Source organism: Ursus maritimus, unplaced genomic scaffold (assembly GCF_017311325.1).
Source record: "Ursus maritimus isolate PB19 unplaced genomic scaffold, ASM1731132v1 scaffold_19, whole genome shotgun sequence".
NCBI lineage: Eukaryota > Metazoa > Chordata > Mammalia > Carnivora > Ursidae > Ursus > Ursus maritimus.
This window is the reverse complement of record NW_024424341.1, coordinates 48,125,026-48,142,920: the sequence shown is the minus strand read 5'-3', so window position 1 is coordinate 48,142,920 and position 17,895 is coordinate 48,125,026. Positions and strand designations below refer to the sequence as shown.

The 17,895-nt window shown below is 47.7% G+C and overlaps 1 protein-coding gene across 3 annotated transcripts in view; it reads left to right on the top strand.

Moving 5' to 3' along the window:
* The first annotated feature begins 13,685 nt into the window (after positions 1–13,685).
* LOC103657324 (zinc finger protein 665) overlaps positions 13,686–17,895 on the top strand; it is a 15,905-nt gene continuing 11,695 nt past the window's right edge. For all 3 annotated transcript variants that reach the window (XR_005835507.1, XR_005835508.1, XM_008684774.2), the window contains exon 1: positions 13,686–14,137. Coding sequence is in view for 1 of the 3 variants with exons in the window: in XM_008684774.2 (XP_008682996.1) it covers positions 14,104–14,137 (34 nt within the window). In the remaining 2 variants the exon portion in view is untranslated. The remainder of the gene's footprint in view (positions 14,138–17,895) is intronic.

Below are 17,895 nucleotides of genomic sequence, written 5' to 3'. Positions count from 1 at the left end.
GTAGTGTGCACTACATCTCAGTAACTGTGTTGGGAACCTCACTTAAATTATGTGAGTTAATTCTTGTAATACCGTGGGAGTTGGGTTTTATATATCCATTTTCCTTAGGAGGATTTATGGGCTTTGCCTATCTGGGGATAGAGATTCTCTGTGTCTTTTGTTTCCCTATGACTGATCATTAAAATGGTCTTCATGTGACAGAAGCTCGATATACACCGAAGAAAAGAAAGCAAAGGAGTGGTGGGATTAGTGGTCCTGAGGGATTTTCTGAGGGTTTGCTCATTTGTGCTCATGTATTTTGTTTTTAACATGTGGAGTGACCAGCAGGCCCCCAAGAGTTGGAGACATTGTGCTTGGAGGAACTCCTTACACATAGGTTATAACCAAAAGAATAAACTTTCACCTATCAAATTTTATTTTATTTTATTTTTCTTTAGAGAGATAGCAAGAGAGGGAACAGAAGTATGGGGGAGCTGGAGAAGGAGCAGCAGGCTGGAGAGGGAGAGGCAGGCTCCCCGCTGAGCAGGGAGCCTGATTCCGGGCTTGATCCCAGGACCCTGGGATCATGACCTGAGCCAAAGGCAGACACTTAACGACTGAGCCACCCAGGTGCCCACACTTATCAAATTTTAAGACTCCCCTTTATGTGCATCTGGGTGTCTGGAAAATCTGAGTGCCAGTCCTGGATGGGCAGCCAGAGGAGCTGCCCTGAACTAAGTTCTCAAGGCAGTTTTCGGGAGGTAAGACCTCAGGATGGGAGTGGACAGGAGGAACGCAAGAGGCAAATTCTGTATCTAAGAGGTTATTTGCGAGAATACCTGGTCTCACTGTTCTCTTAGACCCTGGGGATCCCAGCGAGGCGGATGAGATTGCCTTCCAGGGTGCAGATTCTGGAGGCAGCTGAGCTCTGTGCGCATACTTGTGTAAGACCAGAAGCGTGACATAGAAATCTAAGAAATTTTGAGAGGAGCAACTTTAGCTAGGACCTGGGAGGGCTTCATACATTTAGATAGCCTGGGGTAGTTGTGGGCAGCCAGTGCCAGCCTCCGTGTGGCCCTAGGGACACATGGATTGTGGGAGGTGCTGCATTCAGGCCCTGAGGGGCTGCCGGCTTCCCTGTGTGTGCCTGCTGGAGGGTTTGGACAGGAAGAAAGAGGCAGGGAGCATAGGGAAGATCGAGTACCCCCAGGGACAGCACCAGCTGCTGGTAGGACTGGTATGTGCTACATACTCATGTCCAGGCAGGGCTCTGCTACTTCTTTGGGTCTTCATTCTCTTGTGCAGGCTCCCTTATACATGTAAAAAATCAATAAAATGTGTCTGCTTTTCTCCTGTGAATCTGTCTTAGGTCAGTTTAATTCTTTTTTTTTTTTTTAAGATTTTATTTATTTATTTGACAGAGAGAGACAGCCAGCGAGAGAGGGAACACAAGCAGGGGGAGTGGGAGAGGAAGAAGCAGGCTCCTAGCGGAGGAGCCTGATGTGGAGCTCGATCCCATAACGCCAGGATTACGCCTGAGCCGAAGGCAGACGCTCAACGACTGCGCCACCCAGGCGCCCCCAGGTCAGTTTAATTCTTAAGCCCAGCCAGAGAGTCAAGAGGGAAGAGGAGAATTTTCCCCTCCTACAGAACAATGCTTGTTAGTATGACTTAACCAAACTTTACTTAAGCTTCTCTCCTTCCCAAGCTCAGAATTCAGACCTCTCTTGAGCATTGTAATTCAGAACAACCCCACCATTATAACAGCCCCTCCCAAGAGTAGGCAACTTCAAGGTAAAAAACATTCTCTGATCAGTTACAGGTCTTGCCACATGCTCATCCATTCTCCTGTACCTGTTTTTTTCTAGATCTGTTTACTAAACCCCTTGAAACAAAAGAAAATCTCTTTTCTGTCTGGCTTGGGAGACATTTGTAGATCATGCAGTTGGAACGCTCTCCGTAAAATAATAATCCTCTTAAATAAAACCTCTCCTTACCTAAGTTTGAATGTTTTTAAAAAAGATTTTATTTATTTATTTATTTGAGAGAGAGAGACAGCCAGCGAGAGAAGGAACACAAGCAGGGGGAGTGGGAGAGGAAGAAGCAGGCTCATAGCGGAGGAGCCTGATGTGGGGCTCGATCCCATAACGCTGGGATCACGCCCTGAGCCAAAGGCAGATGCTTAACCGCTGTGCCACCCAGGCACCCCCGGTGTTTTTCATATTTTTGAATCTTTAATAAGTGGCACCTGTTTTTAACTAATATTACAGGGAGACAGCAAAATCTTCCTGTAAATGAGGAAATATCCTTTTTTAATATCTTATGAATATATTTATTTTGCTCTCTTGACAGTTTTACAAGCAACAAAACTCATAAATGAAATAGATTCCTGACTCTCCAATTAATTTCTCTGCTGTTCTGGGTTTAATGAAAAGTTCTACCATCAACTTATCTCTTTGCTTGGGATTGTGGAAGTCCATGCTGAAACCTCTTTTTTTTTTTTTTTTTAAGATTTTATTTATTTATTTGACAGAGAGAGAGACAGCCAGCGAGAGAGGGAACACAAGCAGGGGGAGTGGGAGAGGAAGAAGCAGGCTCATAGTGGAGGAGCCTGATGTGGGGCTCGATCCCACAACGCCGGGATCACGCCCTGAGCCGAAGGCAGATGCTTAACCGCTGTGCCACCCAGGCGCCCCTGAAACCTCTTTCTTTGCCAAAACGCATGGTATAGGGAAGGAAAAATAATTTTCCATCTACTCTTCTGAGTTTTTGGCTGAGACCCTGTAATAAAAGATAGATTAACAGGAGAAAAACAAACAAATGTTTATTAACACATATACCTCATATATATACATAGGAGAGACCCAGAGAAAACCTAAGTAACTCGCCAGGCGGCCTGAACCACCTACTTAGAGCTTCCAGTAAAGACAAAAGAAAGATGGGGCAAGGCCAACTAGGAAGACTTGACCAAAGAAAGCTGTGTAAACAAGAGTAAAATTTGTTATGCTTTTGATAAAATTTTTGTGTAGAGTCATCCTTCTCTTCCCCTATAGAGAGGGAGACACCCGAAAAAATGGATTTCCTTTAAATGCAATTCTCTTTACAAAAGGGTAACTTCTACTCTATAGTTAAGTCAATAATTATATCTCTCTCTATATTATTATTTATCTACATATATATTCTTTATCTCATGATTTTTAAAAAGATTTATTTATTTGTCAGAGAGAGAGGACAAGCAGGGGGAATGGCAGGCAGAGGGAGAAGCAGGCTCCCCCCTGAGCAAGGAGCCTGATGAGGGACTCAGGACTCCATGCCAGGGCCCCAGGATCATGACCTGAGCCGAAAGCAGACGCTTAACCAACTGAGTCACCCAGGGGTGTGTGTGTGTGTGTGTGTGTGTGTGTGTGTGTTTCTCTCTCTCTATGTATATATATATATATATATGATACAGGTATAGATAGATATTCTAGAGCTTTATTTGTTAAAAAAAAAAAACCTAAATAAATACCCTAGATATACTGCAAGATTATTTTTTAGGTGAAAATAAATTGAAATGTCCTTTAAGGACTATATATTTTACAGGCTTTGTCATCCACATCTGCCAGAATATTCAGAAATAGAAAACAAAGAAAACCACAAAATATACTACATTAAAAAGTAATCTCTACACCCAACACGGGGCTCCAACTCAGGACCGCAAAACGAAGAGCTGATTGCTGTACCGACTGAGCCAGCCAGGCTCCCCAGTAAAATTTTTAAATAAAAAACATGCTTTCTAATTATCTTCAGAGTGATTGTAAAGCGAATTTGAAATTATGTTATATTTAGAAATTACGACTTAATCGTATTGTGATGCCAAAAGCGTTTATCTCAAATACATTTGAGTATAATTCATGTGTGTGGAGCAATATAATAAGTATAAAAACAGCGATGCAATTTAATCTCTTTTAAAAGTTACTGCTTTTTTAAAAGCAATAAATTATCACACGCCTTAGCCCTCCAAGTCCCATACCTCAGGTCTCGTCTCTGGGAAAGTCTCTGGAACAGCACAGGGTTGAGTCTCTGACTCAGGTGAATGGAGAGTAGAAACGGAAATGATGTTCTGGGGGCGCTGAGATTGCGCGTTCCGCCCAGGCGGAATGTGCATTTCACATTCTAGTACGCATCGCCTACACATACTCTAGTTTTTGTTTCATTAAGTTTCAACAGTGTTCCAGGATCCCGCCACCGCCCACATCCACCTCGCACCGAGGTCCCAGCTCCCTCCCAGATCGCGGAGTTGCTTCAGCTTCTCTGGCGGGACTTGCGGATTTTGACTTGGACCGTTTTCAGCTGTGAAGAGGATAACATCTTACTCTCCAACATAAGTGGCGCCCACAGAACTCTCAGCTTTTACCTTAAAACTGAAACATTAACTTGGAAAAGAAAGCAGTGCTACTGCCCAGGAGAAGAAACTCAAGCATGCCCAAACCCTAAAAACCCGGGCGCGAATCCCAGGTCCCGCCCCCATGCCGGCCGCGCCAAGCCTTGCCTCACCCTCACCAACGCCTCGTCTCTATGGTTACCGCCCCGCCTCCTCGTCCGCCGTCCCTACGCAGGCCCGGCTTTGCTCCGCGCCCCACCCAGGCCCCGCCTCTTCCCTCTGCGCGGGCGCAGTTGTCTGCACACCCGGAAGCGGGTTTCGTGGAGCCGAGGCCAGTCTGTGGAGTGTGAGTTTCGTCTTTCTTGTTTAAACCTGCGCCTCGCAGTCTCCCCCCTACCCCCGGGGTCTGGGGGCCGCTAAAATCCCTGCGTCACCCCCCAAACCCCTAAAATTCAGACGCTTCCGTGGGAGGCCGGGGGCTTCCCTTTGGGTTTGAAATCCGCGAGGTGGGTCCGCGCCCTTCTCGGCCCCTAGAGGGCAGCGCCGGCCGCCCCTCAGGAGAGGCTGGCCCTCACCTGGGCCGGGAGATCCTGGAGAGCTCAGCCCTCCCCGGAGACGCACGCACTTCCCCTCATCTCGCGTCCCCCTCAGCCGTCTCCTCTGCTCCCCAGGCCTTCCCCCCGTCCGTCCCCGCGTCTCCTCACCCTGGGTTGGGGAGGTGACTAAAGGCCTGTCTTGAGCTGGATAATGTGCTCTTGTGGGAGGCGGGCATCTTCTGTTATCCCTCTCCTGGGTGAGAGGAACCCGGAGGGGGAGAGGGACTGTCCACCTTAAAACACAAGTCAGTCATTCTACTAGCAAAATGAGTTTATTCCGGAAGAAGCAGAGGAATTGCAGTTTGGGACATGCATGGCATGCAGAGGCAAGTTGGGAGAGAAAAGGAAGGTCGGCTTTTATTTTTAGGAGGACATCGGGGAGGGTTACTTTAAATAAAAGTTCACTGGAGAAGAACAAGAGTTGGAGGTTGTGGCGGTTTTTCAGTGGCTGCAAGTGGTGGTTAGTGCATTTGTTGCTGGGGCAGGAAGGGATCTTCCTTTTTTTTTTTTTTCTTAACAAGCAGGAGATGAAATTCTCCTGTAAAAAAATTCCCTCCCTTGTTAAAAATAATTCTTATCCTCCCTTTTCTTGCTGGTAAAGCAGGCTGCAGGGAGTGGTACTTGCCAGAGAGCTCCCACTTCGGGGTTTCCCTTCTCCGTTTTAAATGAGGTTTCCTTATTTATTTTCACAAGACCCACTGAGAGAATTACAGAAAAATGAACAGAGAAGAATGGGAGATAACCATAAATATGGCAAAGTAGCAGCAATGGGAGAGAAGATTGAGAAATTTAGAGTAAGAAGGAAATCTCCAGGGAGATGATGGGAAACAAAATGTGGAGTGGAGCCCCTCCCCCTCCCTTTTTTGGGAGAGGAGCCCCTGATGGGAAATGGGAGCATAGGTGACAAAGGAGGAGGCACTTCACAGGCAGTGGGGGGAGAGGTTAAAAGAATTAGAGTCATGGCAGGGGCGACTGGGCACCCAGTCGGTTAAGCATCAAACTCTCTTGATATCTCAGGTCATGATTTCAGGGTCACCGGATGGAGCCCCAGTCAGGCTCTGGGCTCAGTGGTGAGTCTGCTCAGGATTCTCTCTCTCCCTCTTCCTCTGCACCCCCCCCAACGATCTCTCTCTCTCTCTCTAAAAAAAAAAAAAAAAAAAAAAAAAAGTTGAAGTCATGGCAGACAGCAGTGTGGTGCTGGAGGAAAGGAGGGAGAAAGAGCAGGGAGGAAGCTGAGCAAGCTGGGGGTGCCAGAGAGTGGGGACGAAGGGGGAATGGCAGGGAAAGAGNNNNCTTAACTGGGAGAGTAGCTGGGGAGTAGAGAGGGGGGAGGAAAGAGGCAGAAATATGTGGAGATGGAGGACAATCGGAAAGTTTGGGGAGAAAGAGCAATAAGAAGGGGAACAAGTTGCAGAATGGGGCAGAACAGGAGAAGGAATCCAGAGAAGGGGAGAAACAGCAAGAGAGGAGAGAGGAACAGAATGAGCAGAAACCCAAGGCGGAAACAAAACCGAAAGAAAAAAAGGGAGGGATGAATATGGAGAGAGGGAGAAACAATAGTGAAGAAAGGAATCCAGGTGAGGGTGAATTGATTGGATATGGATGAGTAGGTATGTTAACATTAATGCGTGGCTTTATAATACACTTAAAATTAGATTAAATTATGCAGAGAAGGATGAGCATTGCAAAACTCCTGTCTAAAAGGCTTGTGCATTTTATAATTATTTATATCGGAAGATAACTTCTGTTTGTATTCCTTGTTCAGTCAAGAGGGCAGAGACTTGGGTCACCATCGTCCCTTTGCCTGGGCTCAGGGGAAAGTGGGGCAAGAAATGACTGTCACTACACGTGCCTTTTTAAGGAACATTGAAGTGTTTCTTCCTTGTAATAGATTTACTTTATTTTTCTTTGTTTATATTTACATCATTTTTCTTTTTGAAGCTTCAAACAATCTTGGTTAAGTTATACTTTTCTATAAATAATTATCAACATCTGAAGTAAGCTTTGGAGCTATCCTATAAACAGTTTATGGCATTCTTTTCTAAGTACGACTTTCCCGTTTTTAGGGGCCCATGGGTGGCTCAGTTGGTTAAGAGTCTGCTTTTGGCTCAGTAGTGATACCAGGCCTGGGATCAAGCCCTGCATCAGTGGGGAGCCTGCTTCTCCCTCTCCTGCTCCTTCTCCCTCTGCTTGTGTGTGCTCTTTCTGTCAAATAAATAAATATGACCTTGCCACTTTAAAAAATTTTGATCTCATACTTCATTCGATTAAAAAAAATTTTTTTTTAACTTTTTCATTTTTAAGTTAATTGTGTCTAGTTCGGACTGAGGTCTGCAGGCTCTCTTCTCTTTGTCATGTATACTGAGAACATTCTTTGATATCTAGTAGGTAGTTTTAGATTGTTCCATGTGTACTTGGTAAATATGTCGGTAATTTTTTTTTTAAAGATTTTATTTATTTATTCGACAGAGAGAGAGACAGCCAGCGAGAGAGGGAACACAAGCAGGGGGAGTGGGAGAGGAAGAAGCAGGCTCCCAGCGGAGGAGCCTGATGTGGGGCTCGATCCCAGGACGCTGGGATCACGCCCTGAGCCGAAGGAAGACGCTTAACGACTGAGCCACCCAGGCGCCCCGTCGGTAATCTTTTATCTAAATTGAAACCTGGTTTAATCCGTTACTGTGATACTCAATTTCCTTATCTTTTATGTGATCTATTGAGACAGTGGGCTACAAGTGACCAAGCAGATATTCCCCTCAAGTTCCTCTTTTCCACTCCTTGCAAATGTTGAAGAATGGGCTGATCTACTTGGAGATGTCACCTAACAGAGCCCAGCTGTTCCTGATGAGGAAATGTGTGACTCTCTTGTTTCTATAGGTGACCCTCTTGCAGTGTTTACAGCAGCAATTCTTGTGTGTTCAGAATTCTGTATTTTGTAAATCTTTTACTGCAATGTGCTGGAAAAGGGGAATTTAGTGCCTGAGATCATTGTGATCATATCTTGAAATAAAAGTTTCCTCGGGACGCCTGGCTGGCTCAGTGGAGCATGTGACTCTTGATCTCAGTCAGGGTCATGAGTTTGAGCCCGCTGTTGGGCTTAGAGGTTACTTAAAAGAAAAGAAAAGAAATAGAAGTTTCCTTTGCTCAGACATGTGAAAGATGGTCCTGGAATTTTTAAGCGAGAAGAGCAATAATGGGCAAACTCTGTCCACTGGCCCCTTCACGCTACCAGATGAGAATTCAGTTACACCAAGTTCTGCTTACCCAGTGCGGACCTTCTCAGGGTAGCTTGGTGAAATGACTCCCTTGTAGGCCTCAGTGAGCCCACCCCAACATGGAGATGATGGACTAGACAGAAACTGATTCGAGCAACACTGAACCCTGAATTGATTGGCAAAATTCAATGCTTATCTTTGTGTGGCAATTCTTGGATGGGGTTCCCAATTGTCATTAGATTTTTAAATGGGGGGGGGGCGCCTGAGTGTCACAGTCGGTTAAGCGTTCGAATCTTGATTTTGACTCAGGGTCGTGAGATGGAGCCCTGCAACGGGCTCCGAGGTTGGTGTAGAGTCCGCTTGAGGTGCTCTCTTTCCTTCTCTCCCTTCCCCATGTGCGTGCACTCTCTCTCTCTAGCTCTTGCTTTCTCTCTCTAAAATAAATAAATCCTTTAAAAAAATTTTTAAAAATGGGTCCCGGGCCTCCAAAACTGAAGCACAAAAACACTAGGATGGAGGCAGAGACACAGGCTCCGAGTCCTAGCCCATCAGCAGATGTCTTTCCCTGCAGCAGGGGTCAATCCATAGGCAGATGATACTGCTCCCTGGCATTGAACCCTCGGCTGGCCTCCCGTTGTCATCAGGACAAACAGTAGACCCTCACCGGGGCTACACCGCGCTGTATCATCAGGGCCTCTGGCAGGGTCTCCAGCCTCATCCTGGGAACTTACACAGTTCACACGCTCACTCTGCCCCAGTCACATTCACCTCGTCTCTGTTCCCAGACACCAACCATTTCCGTCACAGGACCTGGACCCTACTCTTACCTTCTGTCTCTTAATCGTCTCGGCTCTGGCCCTTTCTCCTCCTTCAGGTGTAGGCTCAGAGATGTGTCTCCAGCCTCTCCTGCCCACCCGTCATCTGAAGTGCCCTTCCCCAGTCAGTCTGCCATGTCATGCGGGCTGAATTGTCTCCATGTCAATCACCCAGATGAGAGAAGCTCTTCTCCATTGATATTTGGAGCCTTTCGTGTTTTCCGTCTACTGGGGGGCGCCCAGGCTGGCTGCTGCACCTTCCTTTGGGCTTGTGTTTCCGATGCTTGCTGAGTAGTCCTCAGAAGACCAAGGAGCTAGGGCAAGTCATGAGGATGGTACCCATATTTCTTCTGGAAGTTTCAACACTAATTGATCTAAACCTCCCATGGCTGCTTATTTTAGTCAAAGTAAGAGCAAAAGGATGTGCTGAATCCTAGAAAGCCCTGCAGACCTGGGTCCCCACATGTGTCACCCACGGTGTCACTGCCTTCTGGCAGCCCCCCAGGTCATCGGCGCTGGGCGCATCGCCAGGGAGCAGCTGCATCTCGGGCAGCGGCTTTGCCTTCCAGCAGTTGATGTGCTCAGGGTCAAGGATCCTCATTTCACAAGTGTTCCCAGCAGGGCCAACGTCTCGGTCTTCATAGTGAAGGCCCAGCGCCCTTCAGTTGGCCCTTGTGTCCGTCACTGCTGTGGTGCCTGTGCCCAGCGGTCCCTGTGCCTTAGCCTGGTTTGCTCGTGCGTGCCTGCGAGAGAGGTAGGAAAAGGGGGGGAAATGGAATTGAGCCTTGAGGGGTCTGCAGGAGGAACATGGAAGCAAGTGTGGGCGTCTAGATGGCCCAGTGAACGGCGTGTGCACATGTCCCAAGCATGGTTGTGGGGCCGAGGGATGTGTGGAGCTGTTGGAAAGGGGTGTCTCAGTGCTGGCAGGAGCACCTGGAAGTGGGTTTATGGGTAGTCGTGGGACTGCATGGGTCTGTTTGGGGTGCCACTGTCATAGCTCGGGTTCCCTGGGACGCAGATGCGGAGACTGAGATTTGCCTGCTGGGGTTTAATTGGGAAACTCCTGATGACACCGAGGAGGCACGAAGGGACTGGGCTTAGGCAGAGACACGGTGCCCCGTGCTGTTGGTGGAACCGGGGCCTGAGCTGCGTCCTGCAGGGAGAGCTGGCTGCGGCAGGATGGTGCCTTGGGCCTGAGGGGATGGATGGGGGGGGGGTGCCGCCGGCATCCGCCCCACACGGTAACCTCTGTGGGGTCTGTGCCAGAATCACTTATTGACTTCTGTGTGGGAACGCAAGACTCATTGTCTCATATAGAGGATTTGGAGGAAAGGTCTCAGAGAACCTTCTGAGGGATGACTGCTCTTTTGGATTATTCTGGGTTGTAAGTCAAGAACGACTCAGATGCATTTTGGAAGATCTAAATGAGAGCTTGCCGTGTTTTTAGAAGATGTTGGGGTCTCGTTGGGGCAGCTGCATCATCGTAGTCATCTGTTGAGAGGGCGGATCGTGGTCTGAATGAAGAAGTCTTGGCTTTTTTTTTTTTCCTTTAAGTAAGCTCTATGCCCAATGTGGGCTCGAACTTAACCCCGAGATCGAGTCACATGTTCTCCTGACCGAGCCAGCCAGGCGCCCGGACTCTTGGCTTCCCGCTCCTGCTCCGCTCCTGCTCAGCTCCCCCATCCCTCATGATGAACACTGTTCCAAGGACAGACAAGACCCCTGCATGTTTCGGTCCCCCAAAATGAAGGCCGTGCCGGAGAATGTACCAGTATCACTTTGTGTGCCCCACGCTGTTCCCGGGTCGCCAGCCCCACTCACCGTCTCATGACTGTATGACATCCTTCCTCCACTGCGTCTTCAGTTTGTGCGCGTCGCGAGTTTCTTCAGTCGGCGTGCGCAGATGGTGGTTTTGCCCATCCTTCACACGCACCCCCCAAAGCTTTGTATTCACTGACATCCTGCGTCTTTAAACCAAAGCATTCTCTGTGAGCTAAGTTCCCCTCTAGTACGCCCTGCTCTTCCGTGCTCCCTTTCAGAACACCAGCCACTGAAAGCTTGCTTGTACCGTCTTCAGATCCTGTCTCCCGCTGTCCCGTGAACCCCATCCCGTCAAGCCTTCAACAGCCACCGCGCCCCTGAGACTTTCTGATTCAGAGTCACCAGTGACCCCATTTCTCAGTCCAGGATTGAATTTCCTGCCTTCATCTTGCTTTTCCTGTCAGATGCAGGTGGCCCCGTGTGACCGCTCCCTCTTCCTCGACACGTTTGTTCTTGGTTGGAGGACATCCTGCTAAGCGTTCCTACTCTGTCTGCTTGTTGGTTTTCCTGATCACTGGTCACCTCTTGGCTTTTCTGCTGGTGTCTGCCGAACTGCCTGGTCTCTGAGTGTGGGCGCCCCGCGACTTGGTGCTTGTACCTCTTCTCTGTCTACACCCCTGCCCTTTCTCATCACCTCATCTCCTGGCTCAACACCACCTGCGTGTCTCCCAGACTCCCCTGTCCACCAGACTTCTGCCCTGAACTCCATCCCGTGTCCAGCTGCCTCGACGTCTCTGCCGGGTGTGGGCATCTTAATTTGTGCAGAACTGACTCAGCCTCCCCCAGTGGCCCTCCCCCTGCTTCTTCCGCATATTGGTTAAGGGCGACCCTGTACTTCCTGAGGCCCAGATGCACATCTTGGCATGATTCTAAATATGAGATGTTCCGTTACTTGTAAATGTTTTAATGGATAAGATAAAGAAAATTTGGTATTTGCTTAAAATGAGAGGAGGAATACATGGTTTCTAAAGTTCTTTCAAGATGTGGGAGGCAGATGTTGGAAGACTACACCCTTCCTGATCTGCTTCGCCCCCCACCCTCCCCACACCCCTCACCCTCCCTACTCCCTACCCAGGCCTCTCTGCTCTCCACTCCAGCTGGTCTCCTCCTCACCCTGCGGCAGCCATGCTGGCCTCTTCCCCTTTCCTGGGCCCAGGCTTGCTCCTGCCCAGGGCCCTCCCAGGGCCTGTCCCTCTGCCTGGAACTGTCTGGCCCCTCAGATGCAGGTGGCAAACATCCTCTCCCCCAAGTCCTCGATCTGATACCACTTCTCAGGGGAACCTCTTGGCCCGCTCCCCCCCCCCATCTCTCCTCCCTGCTGATGTGTATCCAGCATTGAGCCCCAAGGCTCTGGGTCCTCCGTTTCTGAGGCTGACAGCAGCCCCTGACCCAGGGAGAGGGGAGAGGGCCTGCTCTGTGTGGGGTGTGATCAGGGCGGGTCTGTAACCTGGAGATTCAAATTGTCTCAGGGAGCCCTCTGTCAGTGCACCCGCGATGCTGTCTGGTGTGTATGTTTAATTGTTCGGGTTCAGTTCCAGCACCTAAACATCTGGGTTTGGGAGCTCGTTCTGCCGTTTCTTAGCATTTGCCCTTGGGCGGGTTTCGGGGAATGTATGTGACACAGCTGTCACCTCAGGAAGATGGGAACAGACCTGTCCTGAATGAGTGATGTGGTTACACTTAGTGCGTGCGCGATGCTGTCTGGTGTGTATGTTTAATTGTTCGGGTTCAGTTCCAGCACCTAAACATCTGGGTTTGGGAGCTCGTTCTGCCGTTTCTTAGCATTTGCCCTTGGGCGGGTTTCGGGGAATGTATGTGACACAGCTGTCACCTCAGGAAGATGGGAACAGACCTGTCCTGAATGAGTGATGTGGTTACACTTAGTGCGTGCGAAGCATTGAGCGTAATGCCCAGCACATGGGAAGCACTCAGGAGGTTTTCGTCATTGCTGTTGCTGTCATTATTCCAATTTTTAGATTCTGGCCCTTCTCCAAAGTCATTGTGGACATTGTCATCTGTGAAGATACCACTCGTGCTCTAGCTCGTGTAGATATTGAATATCCCTCAGTGTGTAAAACACAATAAATAACAATTCTTATAGGTAGCCCTGTCTCGATTTTCTATTTTTTTTTTTAAGTTTATTTTTTCTTAGTAATCTCTATATTCAATGTGGGGCTCAAACTCACAACCCCGAGGTTAAGACTCGATGCTGTCTGGTGTGTATGTTTAATTGTTCAGGTTCGGTTCCAGCACCTAAACATCTGGGTTTGGGAGCTCGTTCTTCCGTTTCTTAGCATTTGCCCTTGGGTGGGTTTCGGGGAATGTGTGTGACACAGCTGTCACCTCAGGAAGATGGGAACAGACCTGTCCTGAATGAGTGATGTGGTTACACTTAGTGCGTGCGAAGCATTGAGCGTAATGCCCAGCACATGGGAAGCACTCAGGAGGTTTTCGTCATTGCTGTTGCTGTCATTATTCCAATTTTTAGATTCTGGCCCTTCTCCAAAGTCATTGTGGACATTGTCATCTGTGAAGATACCACTCGTGCTCTAGCTCGTGTAGATACTGAATATCCCTCAGTGTGTAAAACACAATAAATAACATTTCTTATAGGTAGCCCTGTCTCGATTTTCTATTTTTTTTTTAAGTTTATTTTTTCGTAGTAATCTCTGTATTCAATGTGGGGCTCAAACTCACAACCCCGAGGTTAAGACCCGCACGCTCCTGCGGCTGAGCCAGCCGGACACCCCTGATTTCCTGTTTTTGTTTTTTTTTTTAAAGATTTTATTTATTTATTTGACAGAGATAGAGACAGCCAGCGAGAGAGGGAACACAAGTAGGGGGAGTGGGGGAGGAAGAAGCAGGCTCATAGCAGAGGAGCCTGATGTGGGGCTCGATCCCAGAACGCTGGGATCACGCCCTGAGCCGAAGGCAGACATTTAACCGCTGTGCCACCCAGGCGCCCCTGATTTCCTGTTTTTATATTTCCTATGTCGTCCACAAAAATGAGAAAAGCCTTATTGATTGAGAGGCCATCCTAACCTCTTATGGGAAAGTATAATAGGCCAAAACGAGGGGCACATAACCTGTTCAGAAAGACCTTATGTGGCTCTGTGAGAACACCCACTTCATCTGAATCGATCCTTACACATCTCTCGTCTTTTCGTTATGTGAACATAAGAACTCTCCCCATGGCTCCTTGGTGAAGTGTGTTCTCATTTCAGGGATGGTTGACCTTCAGGGATGTGGCCATAGAATTCTCTCCAGAGGAGTGGGAGTGCCTGGACCCTGCCCAGAGGGCCTTGTACAGGGACGTGATGGTGGAGAACTACCGGAACCTGGTCTCTCTGGGTGAGGAAAACGTCCCTCCTGCAGTGGGGGGGTCTGCCCTTGGGTTTCATTGCATTTTTCCCTTGTTTGCCTCCTGGGAGCCCCTGCCCTGCTTGACCGAGATTGAAGCCTCGTTGACTCAGAGATGAATGTGGGATCTGGACTTTTCCTTTACACTTTCTTCCGATGATCTACACACTCAGTCAGGCATGGTGCCGGAGCTCAAGTACGCATCGACCTTATGAAAAAGAGAATATCCAATTCCATTTCTTCTGCCCCGGTGCTCTTGATTCCCTGGTTCTTAGAAGAAAGCGAGATATTCATATGAACTGTTCTTTAAGTCTTCAGAGGAGGCAGTGGTGGATGAATTTTTGAAACTGTTTTTTAGCTTTTACTGAGGTATAACTGACAAAGAAAATTGTAGTATATTTTCAGCGTACCCCACGAAGATCTGAAATACACATACATTGTGAAAGGATTTCCATAATCAAGTTAATTAAGACACATTACCTCACTTATTTTCTTTCTTTCTTTTTTTGGTGAGAACACTTAAGCTCTATGCTCTGAGCAAGTTTCAATCATACAATATTATCATCTATAGTCACCATCTTGTACATTAGCTCCTCAGACCTTAGTCACCATGTAGCTCAAATTTTGTCCCACTTTACCAGGGTTTCCCTATTTCCCCTCTGCCTCACCCTCAGCGGCCACCCATCCTCCCTGGTTACTAACCGTGGCTTCTTCCTTGTCCCTCCCTGTTAAATGTCTTCCGTTTCTGCCCCACATCCATACTCTAAGTCCTCCAGGTAAGAACGGGACAGCATGATGATATTTGCCACATCAGTTCCTTCTTTTTTCCCGAGCTCAGAATTCTAACTGCCCTGGTACATCTGTCTTCCCATAGATTGGCAAGTTCAGTCACTTCTCCCGTGTGCTCTTTACTTCCTGCCCTCCACTCCTGACCTCCTTCCTTCTGGCCTTTCCTTACATGCTACCTTGATCTGGACAGCTACAGCGGTGCTTACTAGCATATTAATTTTGTATTCTTGAACACCCTCATTCCCACAGGACCCCTCACCAGCCACACTGCTCTCCCTGTGTAAGGAAAGATCCGTGTTTATCCACTGTATCGCTGTTTCAGGACACTGGGGAAATCATATGCGCAGGGGGTGACGAGGTACTCAGGATGGCTGAGTAACACTGTCAGCAACACAATGCAGCTCTCGTGTCTCCATCGAAGTATTTATCTCGGAGCTCCTGATCTTTTTTTTTTTTTTTAAGATTTTATTTATTTATTTGACAGAGACAGCCAGCTAGAGAGGGAACACAGGCAGGGGGAGTGGGAGAGGGAGAAGCAGGCTCCCGGCAGAGGAGCCTGATGTGGGGCTCGATCCCAGGACTCTGGGATCATGCCCTGAGCTGAAGGCAGACGCTTAACCACTGTGCCACCCAGGCGCCCCTCGGAGCTCCTGATCTTGACTGTGACTTGTAGGCAGTCGTGCATAAGAACACATTGTGTGAACCTGCAGGCCCAGGTCAATCCTGTTTCTCTAACTTACTTTCTCTATACATAGTGGTTAGAAACACAAACCCCATGTGCCTACTGTCCCTATTTAAAAAACAGTGATAATTTGGGGGTGCCTGGGTGGCTCAGTTGGTTAAGCATCCCACTGTTGATTTTGGCCCAGGCCTTGATCTCAGGGTCGTAAGTTCAAGCCCTGCATTGGGCTCCATGCTGGGCATGGAGCCTGCTAAAAAAAAAAATAGTGATAACTGGGGCGCCTGGGTGGCTCAGTCGTTAAGGATCTGCCTTCGGTTCAGGGCGTGATCCCAGAGTCCTGGGATCGAGCCTCACATCAGGCTCCTCTGCCGGGAGCCTGCTTCTCCCTCTCCCACTCCCCCTGCCTGTGTTCCCTCTCATGCTGGCTGTCTCTCTCTCTCTGTCAAATAAATAAATTAAATGTTTAAAAAAAAATAGTGGTAACTTATTTCCAGGCTTTTTTTTTTTTTTAAAGATTTAATTCATTTATTAGAGACAGAGAGTACATGCGCACGAGTGGAGGGAGGGGCAAAGGGAGAGGGAGAAGGAGACTCCCCGCAGGGAGCCTGACGAAGACGTGGGGCTCGATCCTAGGACCCCAGGATCATGACCTGAGCCGAAGACAGACACTTAACTGACTGAGCCACCCAGGCGCCCCTTACTTCAAGGCTTTTAGCGCTGTTAGAAGGTTTAGAATATTCCATGTTTTACAGTGAAGTTTCAGAAATCCCTTTGCTCCGTAAGATATAGCAGCCTTCTGTCATGATTTTAATCGGTTGGCCTTTCGCCTGTGTCTTGGCTCAGGCTGCCACAAGAAATTCCATAAACCAGACGGCTTCACTAATAGAAATTGTTTTCTCACAGTTCTGGAGGGTGGCAAGTCCAGAATCGTAGTGCTAGTTCATTCAGTTCCTGATGAGCGTTCTCTTTCTGGTGGCGAACTCCGTCTTCTTGCTGTATCTCTGCATGACGGAAAGCGTGACAGGTAGCAGGCACTCCTGTCTCTTCTCTAACAGCTCTACTCCCCTTCACGGTACTCCACCCTCATGACCTGGGTACCTGCCAAAGGCCCCACAGCCAGCATCTTCATATTGGGGTGGACACAGACTTTCAGACCATGCAGCCCGCGTTATATTTTGTATGGTTTTTTTCCTGCAGTTTTGTCCAAACAGTGTCTGATCTGGCCTTAGTTAATGAGGTTTTCATGCACAAGCTCTTTATTACATATACCTTGTGGCCAATGATCTAGAAAGTCAAGGAACACTCTGTAGATAGGGAATTGGTCTGTTGCTTGGCTGTTAGATAACTGCAGGCATAAAATCAAAATTGTGATTTAGGGGGCACCTCGCTGGCTCAGTTGGTGGAGCCTGTCACTCTTTTTTTTTTTTTTTTTTTTTAAAGATTTTATTTATTTTTTTGACAGAGATAAAGACAGCCAGTGAGAGAGGGAACACAAGCAGGGGGAGTGGGAGAGGAAGAAGCAGGCTCATAGCGGAGGAGCCTGATGTGGGACTCGATCCCATAACGCCGGGGTCACGCCCTGAGCCGAAGGCAGACGCTTAAGCGCTGTGCCACCCAGGCGCCCCATGGAGCCTGTCACTCTTGATCTCCAGGTCATGAGTTCGAGCCCCACTGGGTTGCAGAGATTACTTTAAAAAAAACCATAACTGATTTCTGACTTCTTTCCCCAGTTATTATTCTTCATAATGTTAAGTGTTTACTGGACTTGATACTCCAAAAGTGAGTGGTCTTAACACAAATTCCAGTTCTCATATTGTGTGCTGGTTCCAGAATAGAAGCCCTTGCTTTTTTTCTTAAGAGAGATTTGTTAAGAATTCCACAAACTAATTTTGTGCAATTGTGGTTACTTATTATTTCTATCCTGGTTTCACTATAGGTTACTAGAACGTTTATTAATTGTCACGATTTATAGATGACGGTTTTTCTGAATGTATAATGCAACATAACTGACTTACACCACTTGTTAATATTGTAAAATGGCCATTCCAAGTGAATATAGTTTTATAACTAATATTCAGAAAAATATTTTTGTAACGTTGTGTGATTAAATTCTTCCTCATCTTCCCAGTGCTGCTATGGTTTTCCGAACTCCAAATTGCTGTTTACTAGATTACTCATTAGATAAGTTTGTTTCAGATTATTTAGCATTAGAGTATATCATGCTGTACTTCAGCATTATTACAGAATAAATATGCAGTAAATATGTGTGGTATTTTTT